At 41.8% G+C, this 25,877-nt stretch overlaps 1 protein-coding gene across 30 annotated transcripts in view; it reads right to left on the bottom strand.

Moving 5' to 3' along the window:
* The window catches only part of ttn.2 (titin, tandem duplicate 2), a 226,054-nt gene that overhangs the window by 133,240 nt on the left and 66,937 nt on the right, over window positions 1-25,877 (bottom strand). For 11 of the 30 annotated variants that reach the window (XM_040034145.1, XM_040034143.1, XM_040034160.1 and 8 more), the window contains 33 exons: window positions 24,998-25,276; window positions 24,424-24,705; window positions 23,552-23,830; window positions 23,171-23,458; window positions 22,507-22,794; window positions 22,116-22,406; window positions 21,467-21,754; window positions 21,212-21,322; window positions 20,837-21,122; window positions 20,534-20,717; window positions 20,372-20,455; window positions 17,777-18,044; window positions 17,275-17,535; window positions 16,700-16,909; window positions 16,509-16,586; window positions 16,377-16,403; window positions 13,020-13,076; window positions 12,811-12,849; window positions 8,180-8,254; window positions 7,946-7,993; window positions 7,701-7,778; window positions 7,536-7,607; window positions 7,015-7,302; window positions 6,583-6,858; window positions 6,177-6,302; window positions 5,834-5,932; window positions 5,013-5,489; window positions 4,373-4,450; window positions 2,968-4,185; window positions 2,631-2,717; window positions 692-763; window positions 345-452; window positions 166-261 (listed from right to left, as the gene is read on the bottom strand). In XM_040034145.1, the coding sequence (XP_039890079.1) occupies window positions 166-261; window positions 345-452; window positions 692-763; window positions 2,631-2,717; window positions 2,968-4,185; window positions 4,373-4,450; window positions 5,013-5,489; window positions 5,834-5,932; window positions 6,177-6,302; window positions 6,583-6,858; window positions 7,015-7,302; window positions 7,536-7,607; window positions 7,701-7,778; window positions 7,946-7,993; window positions 8,180-8,254; window positions 12,811-12,849; window positions 13,020-13,076; window positions 16,377-16,403; window positions 16,509-16,586; window positions 16,700-16,909; window positions 17,275-17,535; window positions 17,777-18,044; window positions 20,372-20,455; window positions 20,534-20,717; window positions 20,837-21,122; window positions 21,212-21,322; window positions 21,467-21,754; window positions 22,116-22,406; window positions 22,507-22,794; window positions 23,171-23,458; window positions 23,552-23,830; window positions 24,424-24,705; window positions 24,998-25,276 (6,798 nt within the window). The remainder of the gene's footprint in view (window positions 1-165; window positions 262-344; window positions 453-691; window positions 764-2,630; window positions 2,718-2,967; window positions 4,186-4,372; window positions 4,451-5,012; window positions 5,490-5,833; window positions 5,933-6,176; window positions 6,303-6,582; window positions 6,859-7,014; window positions 7,303-7,535; window positions 7,608-7,700; window positions 7,779-7,945; window positions 7,994-8,179; window positions 8,255-12,810; window positions 12,850-13,019; window positions 13,077-16,376; window positions 16,404-16,508; window positions 16,587-16,699; window positions 16,910-17,274; window positions 17,536-17,776; window positions 18,045-20,371; window positions 20,456-20,533; window positions 20,718-20,836; window positions 21,123-21,211; window positions 21,323-21,466; window positions 21,755-22,115; window positions 22,407-22,506; window positions 22,795-23,170; window positions 23,459-23,551; window positions 23,831-24,423; window positions 24,706-24,997; window positions 25,277-25,877) is intronic. The other 19 variants (XM_040034161.1, XM_040034155.1, XM_040034162.1 and 16 more) reach the window with 17 other exon arrangements.

Genomic DNA, 25,877 nt, shown 5'->3' on the forward strand with positions numbered 1-25,877 from the left:
TAACGGTCCTATCCTCCAACATAAGAAAGACCCGTAGCAACACCAGTACACATACACAGTGGAGTATAAATAAAATTGCTGTTATCAAACAAGAAGTTTAAAAAAAGAAAGTGGAACAGACTAAACACCTTAAACAAAGAGAACATTTCCATCTCAGTCCTCTACCTGTTCCAGGTGATATCTTTTTTGTTAGTGGTTTTTCCTCCTCTGCAATCATCTTAGTTGGTTCTTCAGCCGCCATAACGGGCTTTGTCGCGACCACTTTAAGTATAAAAAAGAAAGAATTGATGTATAATCACCAAAGCATGTAATATTTCTCAAAGCTGGAATCACTGTCTGAATACCTGGCTTTTCTTCTGGTGGAGTAATTGTCTTTTTCAACTTGGCATTATCAGTGACTTCAGGCTTTTTGGCAGCTTCTTGATCTTTAACAGCAGCTTGTGGTTTGCTCTCTTAAAGTAAAAAGTATACAGGAATTTCAGCAACAGTGCTCTATCTAATCTACATCATCCTACACAAAGAGAACCAGAAGTTCACGTTGCATTCTTTCTCTAAACACCTTGTTTTTGTCTATTTTGTTTCAAGACACAGTCAAAGATTTATATCTGCATAAGAGTGGCATTCTTTTCTGAATGCCTTAATAAACCCTCCACAGAAACACAGAAAGAGGTTTAAAGAAGTGGCTGGGTACCTTTTTGTGGAGCAGCTGGCTTTACCAGTGATTCTTTGATTTCTGGCACCAACTCCTTCTCCTTTACAAGAACTTGAAAATGAAATCACAAGACAATTAGCGCCTCACAAAGACCAATGTGGGAAGCATGAGACCATTTAAAGACTAAAACCACGTGACACTGCATAGAAAGCTGGATGACTGAGTTTCAACTCCATATGACAGCTGGACATTTGACCTCACCGTCCAAAACTATTGATAAAGAAATATTCACAACAAATACAGAACTAGAAGTAACTGAAACAGCATTCAGTAGAAACCTTTTGTGATTTAACTGTAGTGATAAGAAAGCAAACAGCATGACGAGCAGTTTGTGCCCAGATGAAATGGCTAATATGATGAAGACGAGGAGTTATGAGTTCAAAGTCTTTTAAGAATCAAAACAATGACTGGCTCTCATATCAAGAGTGTTTCTTTTTTCCTCGATACCTCTGGAAATTTCCTGAAGGAAGAGTTTCTTTTCTCTCTTCTATTTCCAGTGTCAAATCCATTTGTCTGTAATGGAGTGAATCATTCGAGCTTCTCCCTTCTTTCTGGTAATGGCTTGAAGTTGTTGAGGAGACATGCGTCTAGCAAGCGGGACTTCCTGCTTACATAAACTGTAGCGTCACCAGTTAGCTTGGTGTTATCTGTCACTGAAGGCTCACGACTATATGTCACATCTCCTGTGATGTGTACGCTTCTTTCTGTTAGCTTTATTAGCATTTTGATCTTCGTTCAGGGCTCTTTTATCTTCTTCACGTCTGTTTTAGCTTACATACTTGTTTGCAATGACTTTTTCTTTGAGTGATTCCATTTTCACATATTTTTCAGGCCTGTCATCTGCTACATGTGATTGCTAAGATAACACCGGCGTAACTTTTGCTTTGCTTTCAGTGTCTTCTTCACTTTGTTCCTCGTCACTATCTTTGACTGAATTTCTCCTATGATTTATCATTTTCACCAGATTTCTGCTGTTCATCTTCTGTAGATTTGCCTTTCATATAAAACTCACTTTTTGGACAAAATTTCTTTTACAGTATCATCTGGGAAAATATATTTTATTAGAGGCTCTAATAAAAACTCTTGCTCCTCTGCAGTTAATTGTTTTGCAGATCCATTGCTGGGATCATTGAACCCTTTCTTTCCGTTTGTTGCTGCTTTGTATTAATGGTGATAAAATTGTCTTTTCACATTCAGTTTAGACTGGATGTCTTTGCTGTCCTCGGTCTTTCAAAGAATCTGGTTTCTTTGAAGATGTATTGAACTTCATTCTTAGACTTCGTCTTCCATTAAAGGCCTAAACATGAGGTTTCTCTCAGTGTGTTTCTTTGTTGAACTGGTCTTCTTCAAGTTTAATTCCTCTAATTCTGTCCTGTTTTTCATTGAAAACATAGAAAAAATTTCTTCTGTTGTTTCAGTTTATTGAGATTTGGCAGATGTTTCACTAATTCCAGCCTGTAACGTTTTCTCTCCTTGGTCATATTCTGGAGACGGACTTTTTATTAACTGACAATTTTCTTGTATTTTTCACCTTTTCCTTAGTTTTAAGAATAACTTAATTTGTCTTGAAACCATTAGTAACAGAAATGTTACCATGACTTTTATTTTATTACCCTGACACTTTGTTGGGTTCTTGTATAGTTCTTAAAATCTCCTCTTGCCGTACAGAAACAATATTCTTGCCTACAGTGTCATCATTATCTTTGTGGTTTATTCGATGTTGTTTCCTCTTCTCTTCTCTGTAGAAGATGTTTTCTCGCATTGACATTGAGAAATTTAAATGGCGTGAAGTGTAGTGGTGCAAAGAGATCAGAGAAAAAAATACAGACACAAACATTTTTAGTTAAGTAAGACAGACGCTGCTGTAAAAAGGAATATCAGGAGCTGAAAAAAGATGTGAAATGTGCTGCGACTTTACCTCTCTCTAGTCTTTCTGTTTTAGCTGCAACTTGTGTTTCAGGCGACAAAGCATCAGGAGCAGCAGTGAGAATCGTGTCTTCTGTTTCTTTAAAAAAGAATCAGTTCTTATTCAAAGGAAGGTACGAGTAGATTTTAGTAGAATAACAGAGGGCAGGAAAAAAGATTTTAAGAGGAATGAAAAAGACCAACTATGAACATGTGACATGAAGAGAGGTTTACAAACTGAGGTTGATCATGGACTCAGTCTGAACACACACCAGAACAAAGACTGCAAACATGGAGTCGAATGACACAGGTACAGATTAACAATGCAATAAGAACGGTACGTTTGGTACCTCTGGAAGACTTTTTTGAAGGAATCCTTTTCTCGTCTGGCTTTAATGGCACTGAAGGAACTGTCTGAAGAGGATCCTCGGATAAAGATTCTTTTGTTTCCTTTGTTGTCTTGTATTTGAGTTCAGTTTTTGCAGAAACAGATTCAAATTCCAACCCCTGTTTGATCATTTTTGTCACGTCAGTATCTGTTACTGAGGGTTTTACAGCAACAATCTCTGTTTCTGCATAAAACATTTCCTCAGATTTCACCTTTTTCTTTTCAAATACTTTGTGTGCACTTTGCTCACGTTCAGGGGTGACGAGTGCTTCCTCTTTTCTCTTTTCTTCCATTTTCACTGCAGTGGGAACCATTGTTGCTTCTTTACCTTTAACTGTGTCTTCCCTCAGCGCTCTTGTCATCTCTGAAACTTCATTGCTGTGTTTTTCATGTGGAGTCACTGATACGTCACGATCGACTGCTTCCTTAAAGGTGACTTCAGCTAAAGCCTTTGTTTCAGCTTCCAGGTTTTCAGTCAGTTTTCTTGCTTCTGTGGTGATCACAACCGAGGAAGGTTTGGTTTCATCTGCCTTTGTCACCACCGTGACATCTTTCAGTGTTTCCTTCTCTTTGAATGAAGTAGGCTCCTCGGATTTTTCTTTCGCGCGTCTCTCTTTGCTTTCTGTTTCAGTGCTCTTCGCTCTCTTTTTAGGTTCAAAGCTGGCTTCGTGTATAGCTTTTTTGTCTTGTTGGTGGCTAACTGATGCACTGTCTTTCCTTTCATTTGTAATTTCTTTGCTTGGTGACTCAACTGCCTTGACAAAATACTCTGTTTTTTCTTTTGAAGGTTTATCTTGTAGTATTGTGAGCTTCGATTCAGAGTCCTGGGCTAAAACTACAGCTTCAGGTTTTTTCGGGCTGATTCTTTGTTTAGCCACGCTGCTTTCCTTCCTCTTTGAAGTATCAGTAGCAGATAGCTCACCTCTCACTTCAGACCTGTTATCTTGTTGGCTCTGTGTTTCTGTTGTACTTAAGACATCTGTTTCTACCAATACCACCACTGCCCTGTCCAGTGGAGCCACATCTTCATACCAGACTTCAGCATGTTCTTCTACTACTTGTTCACGCTCCCAGACAGCTTCTGTAAAAGGTACTTGTTCTGTCACATAATACATTTCCTGTATCTCCTGAGCTCCTTTCCTTTCCCATTGTTCTTCTTCAGTCTTCTCAAAACTTGCAGCTGTGAGATGATTTAAGAGGTGTAGAAGAAGAGGCGTCATGTGGCGGCGCCAAGATTTGACAGCAAAACACAAAGACAATCATCAGTGTTAGGAGACAACACAGAAATGAAGAACCACATGCTTTAGGTGACAATCCACTTGTTTCAAGCATTAAAGAATAAGATGTGTTTAAGATCCATGTAGTACCTTTTTTAGTAGCATAAATTTTTATATCCTGTTCAATCTCTGTGTGCAGAATCCTCTCAATCTTCTTAGCTTCGGTTTCTTTTAAGCAATGAATCAAAATTGATTCCAAGATGGTGTGTGGTGAAGAAAACAATTTGGAAAGAGAAAAATGTAGACAGTCAACAAACACATGTCAAATAACACAAACAAGCCAAGAGATGGAAGATGTTGACAAAACCTTGTGGCAGCAGTTCAGTCTGAACTCAATGCACACATTTAGTCAGCTGGGATTTCTTACCACCAATATTTGATGACACATCGATAGATGTCACATTTACTGATTCTCCTCACCACTGAGGCCAAATGAATTCAGCTCTGATAGCATTTTGTTATCTTGTTGCATTAAAGACGGAAATGTAACAAAGAAAAAATCATTTCTTTTCACTGAAAACTTTAAGTGATAATTAAGAACAATAAAGAGATTTCTTTTTACGTGATCAAATGTTTTTCAATATTAAACACTCAAATAAAAGAGCATCATTTGATAACATTTAAGTGATTGTTGAGATTCTGGCTTCAGTTCAAATCTTGGCAGTCTTCATGCTCAAACATGCATGATGAAGATACAAAGAAAGACAAAAACAGCTGAAGTCTGCTGTACCTTTAGGAAGAATTTCTTCTACCTCTTGTTTAGGCTTGGCCTTAGATACAACATCAGGTATTGCATCAGGGGCCTTTACGTGAACTGTTTTCTCTACAGAGATCTTCTCTGTTTGCTTCTTTGAAATGAGCTCAACTTGGATTTCCTCAGTGCTTACAGATGTCTGCTTCTCAGTAATCAAAGCTTCCTCAACCACCTTCTGAGGAACCTTTACAGGCTTCCTCTTAGGAAGAGCCTCCTCTGGGACTTTTTCCTCACGTGGTTTTTCTGGTACTTTCTCAGGTAATTTTTCTGGCTCCAGCTTTGGAATTTCCTTCATGGCTTTCTCGGGTTTCAGCACTTTCTCCAAGCGTCTCTCGGGTACTGATTCAGATATTTTCTCAGGAAGCTTCACAGGTTCAGGCTCCAACACAGCAACCTCATCAAACACCTTCTGATAGCTTTTTTCAGGTACAGGTTTAGGTTCGAGCTTCAAAGCTTTAAGAGGGTGTGACACAAGAACATGCAAAAGACATGACAATAAAGAACACAAATGTGCTTTCACACAAGAAACAAATCCTTTATAAGTTCATGAAGTCATTTAGACACAAAAGGGTCACCCTGTGGAGAATAATATATGACTGTGTGTTAAAAAGGAAATCTCATAGAGTAAAGACATTGAAAGGCACCTCTAAATGTACATTTTGGATATAAAATGAATAATTTGAGCTGGGTATGAGTAAATATCATCATAGCATTTCTTTACTTAAAGAGACTCAAAAGACAGTGAATGAAGTCTGCCCCTGTATTAAAGAAACTTCATATGTGAAATAGAAATGTACCTTTCTCTTTCCTTGTTGGTTCTTCCTTTGGTGGAACGACAGCAGGCTCTGCTTTCTTGGCTGCTTTTGGAAGCTCAGTTATTTTTTCCTCCACAGGAACTTTAAAGAGTATTATTGGCATATATTAAAAGTCTTTTAGCAAATTCAAGTTGAAGAGTTTCATTAGAGAACAATGAAACACTCTATCGAGTGCAAGACAAGAACGATCACAACATGCAGCAACAAAATGAGAGAGGTTAGCCATTATAAAATAATATGCCACAGAACCTGAAGAGTTTAGGGTTAGTATGAGAGTTTTGGTTTTAGTTAGAAGTTTCCGGATGACTGAATTAGCTTCAGGTACCTTTAACTGCCACAGGTTTCTTCTGTGGCGCTTGTTCCTCTGTCTCAAACTTTTCTGGTTGTGCAAGTGAAGGTTGGGGTGGTTGGATTGGAGCTGAAACCTCCTTCTTTGCTGGTTCTTCTGATGCTTCAAAATAAAATTCCGTTTACTATCATTATTATAATAATAATAATAATAATTATTATAGTTAGGTAAATATGCAGTCGGCAGATATCAACATCAAAATGTACTCACAGATAAATCCCTGAAAAGAATCTGTGGTACTCAAAGGTTAATACGAGATTTGTTCGCACTACCATCAAAAACACTAATGTGAAGACACCTCAGATGAGTTAAAGTTGGACAGTGGAGTTAAGAAGATTAAAGAAAAAACACCACATTAAGAAAAACTCCACAGCCATATTACCTTTTTTTGCAGGTTCCTTTGGTGCAGGAGTTGGTTCTGGTTTGGTCACTGGGGGTTCCGGTTTTGGCACCACAGGCTTTGGTGCTGTTATTTCTGCTTCTGATTTTTTCACCACAGGTTCAGGCTTGGGAACCACTGCAGGTTCTTTTGGTTCTGGTTTTGTTAGAGAAGGCTCGGGTTTATGAGCTTCTGGTTTAGGTTTGTCTGGTTCTAGCCTGGTTTCAGCTGGCTTGCGCCTGGTCTTTGATGGATCTGGTTTTGCAGCTTCTTCAGGGACTAGCAACATTTAGATTTGTTTAGATAAACAAAGACAAAGACTTCGCTTCCACTCTTGAAGCTAAATGAACAGTTTGAAGATCTTAATACTAAAGACAGAAGCATACACAGTAGACTACAAACTCAACACAAACATCCAAACAAAACAGGAAATACCTTTGGATGGTGGCGTCACCATTTTCTTTACTGGTACTGGTTTAGCTTCAGGCTCCTGCTCGGGGATTTGTTCAGGTTTAACCTTGGGTTCTGCTTTGGGTGTAGGCACTGGCTTTGCTTCTGGTTCCGCTTTGGGTGTAGGCACTGGCTTTGCTTCTGGTTCTGCTTTGGGTGTAGGCACTGGCTTTGCTTCTGGTTCTGCTTTGGGTTTGGGCTTGGGCTCAGCTTCAGGCTTAGCTTTAGGGGCCACTACTTTGGAGTCTGCTGGCACCTGAGGCTTGGGTTCATCTTTAAATGGGTAAAAACATTCTTTGTTAGGATTAAGCAGCAGGAGAATCTATAATTTTGCAAGAAGTGCTTCAGAGAATGAGAAAATCACCAGAATCGTGTATAGAAACAGCATGACATATAAAACAGATAAAGGTTTCAATGAAGCCAGACTGACTCAGCGTGGTGGGAAACTGTATAGTGTGGCACACAGTTGATAAGACATCAAAGAAACATTAAACAACATGAAGTACCTTTCTTTGGCACTCCAGGCTTCTCAGTAGGTGGAGGTGGGGAAGCAGTCGGCCTTTTAACTTCCTCTGTTTCTTTTAAGGAAATATTCAAACATATAATAATCAAATAAGACAACAGATTGCCCTTAGCAAAGATGTTCTAAAGACATTTGTAGGAATCCCTACCTCTGGGAACAGGAACATCCTTTTCTGGGACTGAAACCACAGCAATCTTTTCCTCCACTTGCTTTCTGGCTTCAGGCTCTTCAAATGTGCAGTTAAATTAAGTGAAGGTCAAGCAACATTAAAGAGGTTTAGGAAGTAAAAGATCAAACAAACACAAAGTATAGTTGAGATAACAGTAAAAACAAAAGAAGCTAGAAATGTAATTAATAAGCATTTACGTGTCAACATCAACAGTTTGTCAGTACCTCTCTGTGGTGATGCTGGTGTTGGTTTCTCTTCAGGCCTTTCCTCAACTTTGGGAAATTAAAAAAAAAACACAATTAGGTGAAGAAGAGAAGTGCAGCAGAATACACGGCGCCATTTTAAAAACTGAAAACGCCACTACAGTAGATAATGTAATAAAAGAACAAAAAGACACAGTTGTAGGATGAGGGAAAGCAGAAGATGGGGAAGACAGAATGTGCTCAGCTCTGCTGTACCTTTTGTTGGGATTTCCTCTCTCATTTGAACTTGTTTGGTCTCCATTGTCTCCTCAATGGCAACTCTTACAACTGCTGGAAAAACACATGCACAAAGATTCAAGATCGAAGGTACAGTGGGGCAAAAAAGTATTTAGTCAGCCACCGATTGTGCAAGTTCCCCCACCTAAAATGATGACAGAGGTCAGTAATTTGCACCAGAGGTACACTTATTCATGAAGCAGATGTGAGGAAGCAGTTTAAGAACCTGAATGCTCGGAAAGCTCCCGGCCCAGACGGCGTGTCTCCTGCCACCCTCAGACACTGTGCAAACGAGCTGGCCCCAGTGTTTTCTGGCATTTTCAACTCCTCACTGCAGGCATGTCATGTGCCTGCCTGCTTCAAGTCCTCCACCATAATCCCTGTCCCCAAGAAACCTAGGATCACTGGACTAAATGACTACAGACCCGTGGCTCTGACATCTGTGGTCATGAAGTCATTTGAGCGCCTAGTTCTCTCCCATCTCAAGACCCTCACGGCCCCCCTCCTGGACCTCCTGCAGTTTGCATATAGAGCCAACAGGTCTGTAGATGACGCCATCAACATGGCCCTACACTTCATCCTGCAGCATCTGGACTCCCCAGGAACCTACGCCAGGATCCTGTTTGTGGACTTCAGCTCTGCCTTCAACACCATCCTTCCAGACCATCTCCGAGGCAAGCTTTCCCAGATGAATGTGCCTGATCCCATCTGCCGGTGGATCACTGACTTCCTGACGGACAGGAAGCAGCATGTGAGGCTGGGAAAGAATGTCTCGGACTCCCGGACCATCAGCACCGGCTCCCCTCAGGGCTGTGTTCTTTCTCCTCTGCTCTTCTCCCTGTACACCAACTGCTGCACCTCCACCCACCAGTCTGTCAAGCTAATCAAGTTTGCAGATGACACCACCGTTATTGGGCTCATCTCGGACGGGGATGAGTCTGCCTACAGGAGGGAGGTTGAACGTCTGGTGTCCTGGTGCAGCCACAACAACCTGGTGCTGAATGCCCAGAAGACAGTGGAGATTATTGTGGACTTCAGGAAGCACACAGCCCCACTCCCCCCCATCATCCTGACTGACACCCCCATCACCTCTGTGGACTCGTTCCGCTTCCTGGGTACCACCATCACCCAGGACCTGAAGTGGGAGCCCACCATCACCTCCGTCATCAAGAAAGCCCAGCAGAGGATGTACTTCCTGAGGCAGCTGAAGAAATTCAACCTGCCAACACGGACGATGATGCAGTTCTACACTGCAATCATCGAGTCCATCCTCACCTCCTCCATCACCGTGTGGTACGCTGGAGCCACTATCAGGGACAAACAGAGACTGCAGCGTGTTGTGCGCTCTGCTGAGAAGGTGATTGGCTGCAGACTCCCATCTTTGCAGGACCTGTACACCTCCAGGACATTGCGGCGTGCAGCTCGGATCTCAGCTGACCCTTCTCACCCTGGACACAGTCTGTTTGACCTGCTCCCCTCAGGCAGGAGGCTCCGGTCCATTCGCACCAGAACCTCTCGCCATAAGAACAGTTTCTTCCCCTCTGCTGTTGGACACATGAACAATAACCATATGACTGTCCCCGCCACTAACACATGACCCTACGCTGTGTCACTGCATCATTCCATGTTTGGCACTGATCACCACCTGCACTCATGTATATATCTTTCTACGTAGCACTTTTAATTCTTATTCCTACTTTTATTTTTTCATGTCTATTTAAGTGCTATTTATGACACTATGTTTGCACTGAAGCACCGCAGCAATTTCCTAATGTTGTAAACCTGCTCAACATTTGGCAATAAACCCCTTTCTTTTCTTTCTGAGAAGTGTGAGAGAGAAGTGGAGGAAGAAAGAAAGACTTCAACTGTGAGAGACAGAATGTGAAAAAAAAATCCATGAATTCACATGGTAGGATTTGTAAAGAATTTATTCGTAAATTAGGGTGGAAAATAAGTATTTGGTCACCTCAAACAAGGAAAATCTCTGGCTCTCACAGACCTGTAACGTCTTCTGTAAGAAGCTTTTCTGTCCCCCACTCGTTACCTGTATGAATGGCACCTGTTTGAACTCATCATCTGTATAAAAGACACCTGTCCACAGCCTCAAACAGTCAGACTCCAAACTCCGCCATGGCCAAGACCAAAGAGCTTTCGAAGGACACCAGGAAAAGTATTGTAGACCTGCACCAGACTGGGAAGAGTGAATCTACAATAGGCAAGCAGCTTGGTGTGAAAAAATCAACTGTGGGAGCAATCATCAGAAAATGGAAGACATACAAGACCACTGATAATCTCCCTCGATCTGGGGCTCCACGCAAGATCTCATCCCGTGGGGTCAAAATGATCATGAGAACGGTGAGCAAAGATCCCAGAACCACACGGGGGGACCTGGTGAATGACCTGCAGAGAGCTGGGACCAAAGTAACAAAGGTCACCATCAGTAACACACTACAACGGCAGGGAATCAAATCCCACAGTGCCAGACGTGTTCCGCTGCTGAAGCCAGTGCATGCCCAGGCCCGTCTGAAGTTTGCCAGAGAGCACATGGATGATACAGCAGAGGATTGGGAGAATGTCATGTGGTCAGATGAAACCAAAGTAGAACTTTTTGGTATAAACTCAACTCGTCGTGTTTGGAGGAAGAAGAATACTGAGTTGCATCCCAAGAACACCATACCTACTGTGAAGCATGGGGGTGGAAACATCATGCTATGGGGCTGTTTTTCTGCCAAGGGGACAGGACGACTGATCCGTGTTAAGGACAGAATGAATGGGGCCATGTATCGTGAGATTTTGAGCCAAAACCTCCTTCCATCAGTGAGAACTTTGAAGATGAAACGAGGCTGGGTCTTCCAACATGACAATGATCCAAAACACACCGCCCGGGCAACAAAGGAGTGGCTCCGTAAGAAGCATTTGAAAGTCCTGGAGTGGCCTAGCCAGTCTCCAGACCTCAACCCCATAGAAAATCTGTGGCGGGAGTTGAAAGTCCGTGTTGCTCGGCGACAGCCCCAAAACATCACTGCTCTCGAGAAGATCTGCATGGAGGAATGGGCCAAAATACCAGCTACTGTGTGTGCAAACCTGGTAAAGACCTATAGTAAACGTTTGACCTCTGTTATTGCCAACAAAGGTTATGTTACAAAGTATTGAGTTGTATTTTTGTTATTGACCAAATACTTATTTTCCACCCTGATTTACGAATAAATTCTTTACAAATCCTACCATGTGGATTCATGGATTTTTTTTTCACATTCTGTCTCTCACAGTTGAAGTGTACCTCTGGTGCAAATTACTGACCTCTGTCATCATTTTAGGTGGGGGAACTTGCACAATCGGTGGCTGACTAAATACTTTTTTGCCCCACTGTAAGTGTCATAAAACATAAACATTCTTAAGTCTTCATAAGTCAAACATGGAATCCAACACTTTTAATTATTTTTTTTCTTTTAAGCTCAGAATTTCTAGATAAGCTTTTTAAGCATTTGGACATAAGTCAGTGCAATCTAAAGCATTTGGTCATTAGTGTGTGGTGTGTTTTAGATGGGACAAGAGAGGTCAAAAGATCAGTGCAAACCTAAACTGTGCAAAGCACTCTGATAGTAGCCAGAATGATAATGCAGAACAATGTATTTGTGATAAGAAACTAAAAGATTCAGAAGGTCAACAGTAACCAAAAACAGATCATCAGATATTAGGCTGTTACTGAACCAAAAGTGGTTATTAAAAAAACAAGCACACAAAGGCTGGTAGTGAAATGAGGGATAAAAAAGAGAGACGTATGCAAACACAAATATATAAGATAAGAAAAAACATACATTTAAAAAAAGACAAATGTCAAGATAGACATGAGTAATGTGGCTCAAACGCACACAGGTATTGCTGTGCATGCTCTCAACATTGTGCTGACAAGAGCATGATGAGCACATCATACAAAACTGCTGGCCAGTCAAAGGCCTCAAGCCCGGGCCAATCAATACCCTAACACCTGTACAGTCTGATGTTAAAGAAAAAAAGAGATAAAGCTGCACATCTTTGAGATGCAGGACAAAAATCTACATTTTATTTGTCCTCGTTTAAAAACAGAAGTTGAACTTCTTAAAATCTTCAAACTGGAACGACTTTTTTTAAAAGCTCTATTCTTAGTGATCCATTACACACCAAACACCATTTACATGCATAGAAAAAGCTAATACAAATGTGTGTGTGGAGAGGGTCCATATATACTTGTTGTTGTTCAGCTGGTGGAGATAGAACTCTTACCTAATATTGTACTTTTCTTACTAAGCCTAGCCAAAATCCAAAAAGTGTAAAAGCAAGAGTGCAAAATGTATTTTACTGTGCTTAAACCTAATGGAACAGAACTGAACACGACGTATTTTATGTAATAAATCTCATCCCTAAAACCAGACTCACACACTTTTAATGTTAAATGGCAAAACATAAGTAAAAGTTAGTGAGTATGGCATCAAGATGGAAAACTGGATTAAAGTTACAAAGTGACAACAAAACACATTCAGAACATTAGGCACAAAGAAAGAAAGAAGAACAGATACAAATTAACAGGAAAAAAGACAAAACGCAGGAGCATAAAAACAAATAGTAAATACCTTCAATCTCTTCTTCATAATGATAGAATTCATAAGATTCTTTAAAAGACAAAAAACATTTTTATTCCATTTCATTGTTATAGTCAGGTAAACATTGTCTTAATTCTATGTGGGCCACAAAACTACTATGAAATTTCTATAACAGAAACTGCTCTGTAAATTCCCTGATGTAATAAATGGAACAAAGTGAGCTGCTTATGATGCCTTACCTTGAATTGCAACTGACGTAGGCACTTCAGGCCTCTGAACAGAGGAATCTGGCATATCTACAGAGTATGGTACCAAAAGTTTTGTTTTGGTTAAGTGGTTAACTATTGGTTAACTATTAAAAACAAAACAAAACCACTGTGTGAGTAGAAGTGTAGGACATTTTGGAAAATCCTCTTGCTTGGTAGCATTTGCCAGTTACAAGATAAAAAGTATAGATAGGCACATTTCAACCATAACATCAATTAAGTACAACCAGCTAGCGTAGTCCTGTAGTAACACAGGCTAGTGGGTACCATACCTAACCACCTAACTTGAAACTAGTAACTCCATATCCGGCCCTTTAGGCCTGGACCTTAAGTTCAACATTTTAACAGCTTCCCAAAAATAAGCTAGTTGGTTTCACTTTTATAAAATCATAGATAATAGTGTTATAGATAATGGAAAAATGCATCTGGTCCTAGAAGGTCTTAAATTTGGTCAAATACAACCTCAGATGAACAACAATATACATTGTGTCATTACATATTTAACCAACACTGAGCAAAAAGGCAGACACAGTATGAAATACCCCTACTTCCTTTATAGGAATAAAGCATGTAAGTAACAGAAAGTTGCTGCTGCTCACATTCAATAGATTAAATGATGATCGACACAAGTATGTCTACAACTGTAAAAGCAGAAGTGTTAGCAGTTTGCTAATCTGACGCATTCAGGTGGAATTGGAAAGCAAGTGAAAAATCCCAGGACTGGACATCAAATTCCCCTCAAGGACAAACGACAAATGGCAATGACATCCACCCACTGATCCATCCATGCCCAGACAAGCTCAGAGCCTCCTTAGCCACCACCTCCAGCTCTTCGGGTGGGTGACTGAGGCGTCTTAAAGATAGCCAATTTGTCCTTGGTCTTCCCCAAGGTCTCCTTCCTGTGGTAAATGCCCAGAAGACCTAATATAGCAACCAGGAGGTATCCTCCTCACATGCCTGAGCCACCTCGCCCGGTTCCTGTGTGCAGAAGTTGCCACAGCTTCTCTGAGCAGAGCTGCTCTTTTGAGTCCCTCACCCTGTCTCTAAAGAAGGGCCGAGCTACCCTTTGAAGAAAGCTCATTACCGTCATTCGTTATTTAAGTCACTACTCAGAACTGCAATAGGTGAGGGCAGTAACGTAAATTACTAGTCAACACCTTCAGCTCTCAGTTCACCACAACAAATTGGTAATGACTCCTAATAACTGCTGCCACGCCACTCGTCTCTCGGTTACTGTAGGAACACAACCCTGAGACAGACCCTTTCTACTTGGGACAGGAACTCACAGTTTTCCAGATAAGAAAAACCTGTAGGTTGTAATTCTCATTGCCACATCTTCAGACTCTCCTGTAAAACAGCTCAGTGCAGGCTGGAAACGACCATGTGATGAAGCCAAGAGAAACTCATCATGCAGAGAAACATAGATGAGTCCCTGAGGCCACTAAAGTCAAAATTTGCCTCTTAGCTATGTCTACAAATTTTGTCCACAAACATTATGTACAAAATCACTGAAAAACCACTAACAGAGTCCAACAGCCAGTGGGGACAGGTCTGACTCATTACTGATAATACAGACCATATGTCATGGTCCCCGTGTCTCGCCAGCTGACTCCGTGTCAGGGGACATGTTTGTTTTTGTTTTGCTCTCTCTCCCTCTTCCCTCCGCCGGGGCGGTGCTCACTGCGGGCTCCCGCCCTGGGCCCACGCACCTGCACTTGTCATCACACCTGCTGCCGATTCCAGTGGATTAAAGCAGTACTTAAGATGGCGGACCTTTGCTATTCTTGGTTCGTTGGGCTATCGGCATCATCCCTGAACCCGTTTGTGACTGTGTTTGGACGAGTGAGCTAGAGGAGCGGCGAAAGAGAGGTGTTGGACTTTCTGGAGAGAGAGAGGTGCGTTTTTGACTCATCCTCTGTGTCCCTGTGGACCCTGGAGCCCCGGACCGCCTTTTCACTGGCACTCTGTACATATATTCACCTGGTGTTTCCTTCACTGTAAATAAACGCACTGTCTTCTTTCACAAGGAATTCCTGGTGTGCGCCTGAGTCCGTTTAAGGAACCTTGCTCAGGGAACCATCGCTCTAGTCTTCTAATCTAGAGGCATCACCCCACAGTGCCATGCAAAGTTGCAGAAGCGTGTCAATCAGTGTAGTCCCACAACATCCAAAGCCTTAAGGAACAAGGCAAATCTCCACCCTGGGGTCTTACCACTTACAAGAAGCTGTCTTATCCCAGTAAACTCACCTCTAGTGATTGCAAATCATCCACCTCATCCCCAGACTCTGCTTCCTCTATGAGGAGTATTTGTGACGCCACAGGCTAACCAAGTCCACTAGGAGTCCCTCTAACAGCTCTCTTTAGCTCCAGTGTCCACCATCTGCTATGCTTGCCCCAATGGCTCAATGCCCTCAGTCTCTCTCGGAATGTATTCAAAGTTATGCCCGAAGTGGAAATTGACCAGGGCTTTGGCTAGATGCTCCCAATGCACCTTCCCCATATATCTGGGCGTGCATGGCCAGCATCCTTTGCTCTCACCTCATCCAACTCACTACCAGGTGGTGATCAGTTGACAGCTAAACTCATGACACAGATATGAAATTAATCACCAACCTGCAACCTAGCGTGTCCTGGTGTCACCTCCACCTAGGAACACCCTTATACTTGAACATGTGTTCGTTATGGACACACTGTAATTATCATAGAAGTCCAATAACAGAACACCACTTTAGATTGGGCAGCCTTTTCCTCCTAGTCAAACCACACCCGGTCTACCAAACCAAAGCCAAACACATCATATCAGAAGCCGTGATCATTGTTTTGCGCTAACAGGACTTGGGCACCTGGCAGCCATGTGAGTTTAACATAGACTCCATGATTAATGGTGGCTCAAATGAACACAGGCATTGCACACAGATATTGTCAAATGTAAAGCCATTTGGCTAAAATTGGGTCATGCAACAGGAGATTCACCCAGAACAATGTGAGAAAATAGTTCAAAAAAGTGGTTCTACAAGCTAGTGAATCACAGTGTGGGCTTATTTTTCACACATTGGTCCTAAATTTTGCCTTAAATCTTTTAAATACATTATGACATGATGTAATATGTCATGTGATGCTATTCCTCTGAGGTTGCATTTGCCTAGTTTTAGAACCTGGTAAGAGTCAGATCATTTTTGATTGTGTCTGAATTCGTAAAAACCTGCAGTGGTGAACTAGAGTGGTGGACTGTGTCCATATCTGACTGTGATAAAGAGGGCAGAAAGAGGTTTTCCAAAGATGTTCCTGAATGATTAAAGTCATCGAGGGTCTTGAAAATAAAATACCTACCAATGGGGACCATTGCTAATTCAATTTCTGTAAAAAAAAAAGAAAAATAAAATATAGAATAAACAGAGTGTTAAACACTTCGATAAAAGGTGAGCAGAAGCATAAAAAGTGTTGCCTGACTCTGAACTGTACCTTTGCCAGACAAATAAAGCTCAGCTGTGCTCTTAGCCTCTCCCCTGGGTTCCAACCTCACAATTACTGAGTACACGCCTATAAGGAATTAGTAATGAAGATCTTTTACACTCAGGTCTCAACAAACAACGAGGAAAAAAATCTACAGGACTTTGTGACGAGCCTTTGTAGCTTGATGGCACACTACACACCTTCGTCTTCAACGGTCACGTTTTGAATGACCATGAAATGTCTTCGGCCCTCGCTTCTGAAGTTGTACTTAGGGCTCTCTTTCAGTTCCCAGGTGTCTTTGTACCATGAAACAATGGCATTGTCAAAGGACACTTCACACTCAAAGGTGGCTGACTGTCGCTCATTGACTTCGATGTTGTGGATGCGTTTGGTGAAATGAATTTGTTCAGCTAAAAAAAAGATAAAGACGGGAATGGGTAAATGGCATCACAATTGGGAGTGTATGACAATAGCTAAATGGTCATTTTTCATCAAAATATCATCTAGATGGTTAAAAATGATGATCATCATTTATGGGACAGTTATCAAAATGCATGTAAAAATACAACAAATGGGACAATGGGGCATGTTTTTGGAACACGATCATGAAGAAAGTTATGAAAGAGAAGGACAAAATCAAAGAGGAAAAAAGAGGGCAATCTTCAAATTGCCAACATTATTTTAAGAGTTTGATAATGGAAGTCAAAAGAGGTTAGTAACTGGGAACTACGTAAAACATGTCTATAAGTTTGCAGGATGGTTTCCAGGTACAAACCTTCCACCCAGAGGTCTGCTGAAGACTCCAGCTGTTGGTACTTGCAGGTGTATCTTCCTTGGTCTTCAGGCTTCAGGTCTCTGATCAGTAGCTTCTGAACCTTGTGTTTCACCTCAGATGTGTACCTGTCCTTCATTTCTAACTGCTTTCCATTTTTAAACCACTGAGCCTCTACATTAGGGATGGACATCTGACAAGACATAGTACATGACTGGCCTTCCTTACCCATTGTGTCCTGTAGATGTTTCTCAACCTCCACCTCTAAAAGACAAAACACATAAAAACAAAAATGAAGTCAAAACAAAATAGTTTATTTAAGATAATCGAGTTTTTACTGTAAGGAGGCTTTGTTCTCAATCAGCCAAGAAGACAGAACATTTACAACCACTTAAAAGCTAAAGCCTCTAAGCTAAACTAGACAACTACCGAGGTGAAATGCTAATTACCCTTTATCAAACGACAGATACTTTTTAACAGATGCAGTAAAGCTGTCAGTACTGACCCATGACACTGAGCTTGGCACTGGATATGTGGGGCCCGCACACCACCCTGTAGTTGCCCTGGTCAGATGACTGGCAGTTCTTGATCCTGAGCAGATGGCGGTCGCCGCTGATGGTGATATTGTACTTGTCGCTAGTATCAAGTTTCTGTGTGCCTTTGTACCAGGACAGCGTGATCTCTAGGTAGTTGATCTTGATCTCACACTCGAACACTGCTTCTTCATTAATGAAGACAGATTGATTGGAAATGTCCTTCACCACAGTGACAGGCTGCAATAATGACAAAGAGCATTATGAAGTACATGCCAGACAAACAGTTTTTCATCCTTGTGATTATTTCTATTAACTGTACGCTGCAGTAAAGGAAAGATTCTCTGATGGCTCAACAGCTTTTTCTAATAATGTTTATGTGCACAACATATGTTAAGGACCAAAGAAAATAAACCTGGTCTATGGCTACAACGTAATTGATTACTTGCAATGTTGACCCTGTACCAACATTAGTTTTGTTAATTCAGCAAAAAAGACCATTGCAACGATTTCAGAATAAAGTTGGACTGATATAAATGCTAATGTATCCCATAACTGTTGACTGACAAAAACACATCAACGGCACATCAACCACTGGTCTTATCATTAATAACAAAGCCAATTATCCTTTAAATATGCTTTGAGGATTTTTAGCCTTCAGCTGTAAAAGGCGTATAAGGTATTGTCGCCCCACCTGCACACCCTGCCGGGCATGTGGGTGTGTCACGTGGATACCCAAGTTTGTCAATGCGAAACCTGAGAACAAAACAAGGCGTAGGATTTACAAATTAATACCACAGGTGTATCTACTATCGCTGATGAGTTCAAAACTCAGTGACCTTGACCTCAAGGTCTGAGGTCATAGGTGAAGTTTTCTGAAAATCTTGTGCTTGTGATAATTCTGAAGTCCATTGATTTTCTTCCGCTTATCTAGGACTCAGCCTAAGCAGAAAAGCCCAGACGTCCCTTACCCTAGCCAGCCAAGATATATAATGTCCTTAGTTTGTCCTGGGTCTGTCTGGGCTTCTTCCTGGTGGGACTTGTCTAGAACACTTCACCCGGATGGCTGAACTCCTTCCGTCGCTTGTATCCATGATTTCAGCCACTACCCAGAGCTCATGACCGTTGGTACGGGTAAGGATGTACATTGGCCGGTAAATTAAGAGTTTTTCTTTTACGCTTAGCTCTCTCTTTACCACAACGGACTGGTACAGCATCCGCATCACTGCAGCCGTAGCACTAATCTGTCGATCTCCTACTCGCCCCTGACCCGGAGTGGGCACTCCACCCTTTTCCAGCCTCAGACTTTGAAGCACTGATTCTTATTCCCACCGCTTCACACTCAGCTGTGAACTGCTGCAATGTGAGCTGGAGCAGCTTATCTGCGAAAAGCGGAGACGAGATTCTGAGACCATGAAAGTGGAGACCTTCCACCACTTGGTTACTCCTAGAAATCCTTGGTGGCAGGTCCTCTAGGGTGTGTGAGGTTCACCATGAGTTCTTGGCTCTGGAAGTTGTAGGGCTGTCTTGGTTGACCTGAAGGTCTGAGGTCAGGTTTTCTGAAAATTGTGTGGCTGTAATAACTTGAGATGGAAGTCACCTAGGATTTTGAAATTGATACAAAGGTGAATATGCTAAAAATCTCAGATGAGTTCAAATCTCAGTGACCTTGACCTCAAGGTCAAAGGTCAGAAGTCAAGTTTTCTGAAAATCTTGTAAATGTGATCATTTGAGAACAAGGCAACGTAGGATTTTGAAATCGATACCATAGGTGTATCTACTAAAAGGCTCAGGGGAGTAAAAAGAAGTTAGCAGACTAACAAAAAAATCAGTGAGAGATTTCTAATTGCTGCTGGAAAACACTTTAGAGAGTTGTAGACACCCAGTTCACGATTAAATAAGCAACTCTTTCCGACAGTTGCAAGTAAAAGCTTTACTCAATAAAGTTAAATATTAATTGTACTGTGATTCAACTAAAACAAAATGTAAAACTTTGGATTCTACTGTGGGCGTAAGAGTATTACGGTGGCCCTAGGAGGGCAAACAGATTTAAGAAAACACCAGCAAATAGAAAAACGCTGCAAAAGCACACAATACACAATGGAAACAGAAAAACGACAACGGGGATGAAAAACACATGAGAAAAACTACAAAAAAAATCAGAAAGGAAAACAGAAGTGTTTCAGGGGACACGATGACTTGGCGGAAACATTTCCGTTTTCTTTCTGATTGTTTTCTGTATTGTCTTTTTGTCTGTTTGTGTTTTGTGTGTGCTTTTGCAGATGCTTTCAGTCCGTTTGGCCTCTCAGGGCCACCGTAAGATTCAGCTTCAGAAAGATTTTGTAAATTGATGTTACTGGTGAATTTTTACCTTTAAGCTAATAAATCTCCTTTATTTTTATTTTTATACTGATGACCTGCACAAACAAAAGTTATATTTACCTTACTGCATCTTCCTCTCTGAAATCCATTTCTAAATTCTTTACAAACATTATGAAACGATGAATTTCAAGTTGCATTAACAGTAAAGCTTTGGTTTTCAAAACAGACTTTGCACATGTCCTGACCTCAGTCCGTTCCATCCTCTTCTGCAGGTCAGCCACCAGCCTGGCCATGTCCTCATCAGACTCTCTGTCTCCACGGTCTACTTCCTGTCAGCAACACAAACAAGCGCATTAGACATCCACAGATTCAAAATCATCAGACCAAGTGATTGTGGAGACCCTTACTTGTCTTCCACTTTCTTCAGCTCTCTCTTTTTTGAGCTGCTCAATTGCATGCAGTAGGCCTCGGTAGTCAGTGATACCGTACATCCGGGCATATTTCTCATACTCTTTCGGGTCCACGTTTCTCAACAGCTCAACTATGTCAATGTCTTTTTCCTCCTGTGGGCTCTTTTGCTTTGATGGAGTTCTGAGAACAAGGAGATGTCATACATTTTTAAAGATAAACAAAATGACAATGAAAAATTAAACAACATTTAAACGACATTTCAGTCTGAATGATTCTGTGTTGTCAGATTCTAAACTCACTTCTTCAGTTTAGCGCGGAGGTCTCCCTCAAGCATCACTACGTCCTTCTTTTCCTCTACGTGCATGTCAGTGCTGCACTCGATCTCGCCATGTGTGTTGGAGGCGACACACCTGTACTGACCAGAGTCCGATTTCGTCACTTCTCTGATCTCCAGTTTGGCCTCTTGGCCCTTCTGTTCAATGGAGATCCGGCCACCGTGGGTCACTTGCCTCCACTTCCCTTTCATCCACTTCACACTGGGAATGGGGTCACCACCCACCTTTGCGATGAAGGTGGCGGTTCCCTCTGTGAGCAACAGGTAGAGGAGTTAGATCAGAAATGCCTACGTTTTTACACATTTGGATTGTGCATTGTGCAAATGTTGAGACCCTCACTCTCGGTAACGTGTGCAGTTTTAGGCTCTTCAATGAAGAACAGATTGTCCATTTTTTTGGATGGAGAAGCTGCTGGAGCTTCAGCAGGAGACAGAGCTGCTCCAGGTTTCTCTGCAAGATGACAAACTACAAATGAAAGATTCTCAAAAGCAACAAAAATCTGAATTTTTCAACTTTTGAGAAATAAAAACAATTACAAATAAATAAAATCTTAGAGTACAGATCTGAGGGGATTTAACCTTTTTTTTTTTTTACCTTTGACAGTGACTTTGGCTTTGCAGAATTCGCTGCCAGCCTCATTGGTAGCCTTGCAGAGGTAGTCACCAGCATTGAGTTTAGAGACTGTGCTGATCTCCAGACATGCTGTGCCATCAGAAAAGCTGATTCTAGTGCTGCTGGATGGTGTCAACTCCTTCCTGTCCTTCATCCACTGGATCTTCAGAGGGGAAGATCCACAGACATGGCACCTGAGAATTAGCTTTTCGCCGTCATCCACAGTTGCTGGTTTGAGAGGTACGTCAAACACTGGGGGCTTCTTGGCCTCTGAAAGAGAGATAAGCCAGTCTGATTTAGCTGACTGTACTGCTGTCAGTGCTCAGATTCATGAACTATGTAAGCACATCTGAAGACCTTTAAACAAAGACTTCAAAGTAAATTCGAATAACCGGTTTAAAAAGCAAATATACACGAGGAGAAAAAGTCTGACTTGAAGCCTTCATTAGTTAACAATTTAAGCAAGATGTTTAACCAACAGTCCAAATCATCAAAGATTATAACAACGGAATAAAGAAAACCAGAGACTTCGATAAACATACCAAACCACTAAATAAGTCATTTTTTAATCATTCCTGCTAGCTGTCATTCTGTGAGCATCAATTACGCTTCGACTTTAAATCAAACATACCTGAGATGCCAACAGTGACATCACAGGAGGCTTTCCCAGCTTCATTAGAGGCCTGGCACGAGTACCTTCCGCTGTCAATCACTTGGCTGTTTTTAATGCACAGCACTGCCACATTACTCTTAAAGCTGATGTCATACTTGTCAGAACTCTGTATCTCCATGTCATCTTTGAACCAGCTGACTGAAATGGGCTGCGACCCGGAGACTCGGCCCTCAATCTTCACCAGTTTGCCCTCCATGTCCTCGATGTGCTCTGAGGGCTTTTTGGTGAACACTGGAGGATTTTTGCGCTCTGAAATCAAGACAAGAAAGTAAGAATGATGAGAAGGGGAGCAGTGAATGCTTTAGAAGAGAGAGCCGAGATGGCATGAGTGTGCCCCAGGTTCAAATACCTTTGACAGTGATATCAGAGGAACAAGAGTCCTTCCCCATGTCATTAGAGGCGTGGCAGAAGTATCTCCCTGTATCTGATTTATCTGCCTTCAGAATGGTCAGGTGAGGTGTATTATCCACACAGCTAATCTTATAATTGCCCCCAGAGCGAATATCTTTGTGGTCTTTGGACCAAGTGACTTTAATGGGGGTAGAACCAGTCATGTGACATTCCAGCTCAATGCTGTCACCCACTGTCACCTCCTGTAGTGACAATTTCCTGTCAAATACCGGAGGGTATCTGGGTTCTGCAGAGTGGCGAATGAATGAAAGGAAGATAAAAGAACAAATCTTTAGATGGACACGATTAAACAGTTTGGGGCCTTAAACAGCCCAGCACCATCTGACCAAAGTGCTGTCAAAAATAATAAACAAAAGACATTTAGAACGTCTAGAACGTGAAAGAGAAAGGTAGTTAAGTACAACAGAGCGGGGCATTTTCAGAAACGTGAGGAGCAGTGACCAGAAGTCATGAGGTCTCCTAACACAGTTTCACAATAAATAGAAGACTCGTTTTTGTCTAGTCAGAATCAGTAAGTGATGGTGAGATATCTAAACATTACGCTGTTTGCTTCATAAGCATCCAGTATTAATGAATCAACCATCCAGTCATGCGTCACACACCTTGCAGAGTGAGCTTGGCTCTGCATGAAGCTGAGCCCACACTGTTGGTGGCCACGCAAGTGTACTCCCCAGAGTGCCTCATCTCACTGTTGTTGATCTGCAGAACAGCTGTGTTATCATCGTACAGCATGGAGAACTCCTCCCCCTGGCTCAGAGTTTTGCCGTCTTTCAGCCAGGACACCTCGATGGGCAATGAGCCAGCCACGCGGCACTCAAAGCGCACTGGCTGGCCCTCAGTTTGCTGCAGGCTGGTGATCTTCTTTGGGAATGATGGTGGCGTTTTAGCTTCTGGAAAAGATAAACACATGGCAGACATTAGTCTGAAAAGCCAGTGATTTTTACAAAGGTGTAAATTCAGTACTCTGGAAAACTAGGTTTTACCTTGCACATTGAGTCTGCAGCTGGAGGAAGCAGAGCCAATCCTGTTCTCTGCCTTGCAGGTGTACTCTCCGATATCGGACTTGGTGGCTTTACTTAGCTTCAAACAGGCAACACCCTTTGTGTACTCCAGCTTGCAGGTGGGGCTAGACCTGACTTTGCCATCAGCCTTGAACCAGGACACCTTGATCTCAGGTGTGCCTGCAACCTGACATTTCAGACAGACAGCATCTCCAGCTGTCACCTCCATGGGCTCCAGTGACTCAGTAAAATATGGTGGCTCTGTGTGTGCAAACGCCAGAAAACATAGGGACACACTGTAAATTAAATCAGATCTGCAGGCTTTGGGACAGCTACACATATAATAAGTCTTGCTTTGAGTGTGGTTGTATGTATTATTGCTTATAGATTAAACTATCAGGCTTTTCCTCATCATATAGTCTTATATGCAATTTTACTGAATAAAAGTGGGCGACTGTAACATCCATAATGCAAAACCTCTGGCTTCTGTATGTTTGAGGTTTCCATATTTTTATACCTTTGCAATGTGCTGATATCAGTTTGTTACTTATTACTGCAGGTTTACAACCACTGCACACTGCTTCTAAGTAGAGTCTCCTGATTTGCCTAATCAGAAGGAAAGGTTTTGTTGAGGTGGTCGGCTCTGAAGAGAGTATAAAGTTTGACTCTCGATTATTACCTAATAAGAGGCATTTTTCATTCTTTTAACTATTCAGTTTGTGTTGCTCTTTCTATCTAACATTCACACACATTTGTACTCTGGTGGATGCATCGGACGCTTGCCCAAGAATATTTTGCAGGAACAAATCAACAAATGAACCCAAACAGAGTGGGTTCAGTGATCTTGTACTAACCGAGGATAGAAACCACTGCCTCACACGTGTCTTTCCCAGCATCGTTGCACACTTGGCAGCAGTATTTTCCTGCAGCCTCCTTGTCATCAGTGCTGAGACACTCTAAGATACAGGAGCTTTCTGTTGTGGTAATGTTGTATTTGTATGAAGCAAAGATCTGCTGGCCATCTTTGTACCAGCTCACAGTGATCATGGGGGTGCCCGTGTATGTACACTCCAGGGTTAATGGTTTGCCCTTCTCAACTGATATGTCCTTCAGCTTCTTTGAGAAAGTTGCTGGCTCTGAAAAACACAATATGTTATTAAAATGATTGCGTTAGAAGAAATTTATAGACAAGAAAAACCTAAAGTCGATTACATTTAACTAATTAATGTTGCTAACAGAAAGGTGTGTGGTGCCACTGAAAAGATATTTGCCCCTTTCCTGATCTTAAAATATCTGTCACACGTACGTGTTTTAATATTAACCAAAGGTAACAAAGGAACAAAGTTACCCAAACCTTACCTGGGATTAACCACATTTTAAAAATATATATTTTTTAGTGAAATAAGAAATAAGTTCTTTCTGGCCAACCTTTGACAGTGAGATTCACTGGATAGCTTTCTTTTCCTGCGTCATTAATGATCTGACAGGTGTACTCTCCAGCATGAGATTTGTCCACGTTGTAAAGCTCTAATAGAACTTTGTTATCATCCAGGGAGAAATCGTAGCCATGTCCAGCTACGATCTCTTTCGTCCCTCTGAACCACTTGAGTTTGAGAGGGGCGCTGCCTTTCACCATGGCTGAGAACGTCACGTTAGAGCCTGGCATGGCCTCCACTGGCTGCGGTGGCACCACAAACGTTGGAGGTTCTGGGTCCAAACAGAAATATCAAACATTTCTATCAGACATAGAATTGTCAGGGCAATAACAGAACGGGCTAAAACGATAAGATGACTGCATTACAATCTGAATTGTTGCCAAAAACTGTGATTTTTGCCTCAGTGAATAATAAATGATTCTGATTCTGCTTCTATCTTAACTGTTTAATAAAGGTATTGGGGGGCAGGAGGTGGGGCCCGTCACATGTGTGGGCACCACAGAGGACAGGTGGTCTCCTGTGGCGTGCTTGTATCTTTTCCCAACCTGGTTGGTACAGTGGTCCAGACAAGTCAAACACCTTGCAACCAAAGAAAACATCAGCAAGTAGAAAACTGCAAAAATAATGTTCGCAGTGGAATAAAACAAAACCTCACAAAAACAATATTGATTTAAAGGAGACAATAATGTGACGGAACAGCTGAGAAGGTGACTGATAGCAAATATGTATCTACAGGATTGCATGAATCATGCGTTGAGCACACACATTACTCCAACACTTCTTTCAATCCACAGCTGTTCTCTCAATCCTCAAGTTTAGGTGGAGTTTATTGTCATTGTGCTGACTCTTTACAGTCAGTTACAATAACTCGT

The sequence above is a fragment of the Simochromis diagramma genome, unplaced genomic scaffold (genome assembly GCF_900408965.1).
Source record: "Simochromis diagramma unplaced genomic scaffold, fSimDia1.1 OVJJ01000176.1, whole genome shotgun sequence".
Lineage (NCBI taxonomy): Eukaryota > Metazoa > Chordata > Actinopteri > Cichliformes > Cichlidae > Simochromis > Simochromis diagramma.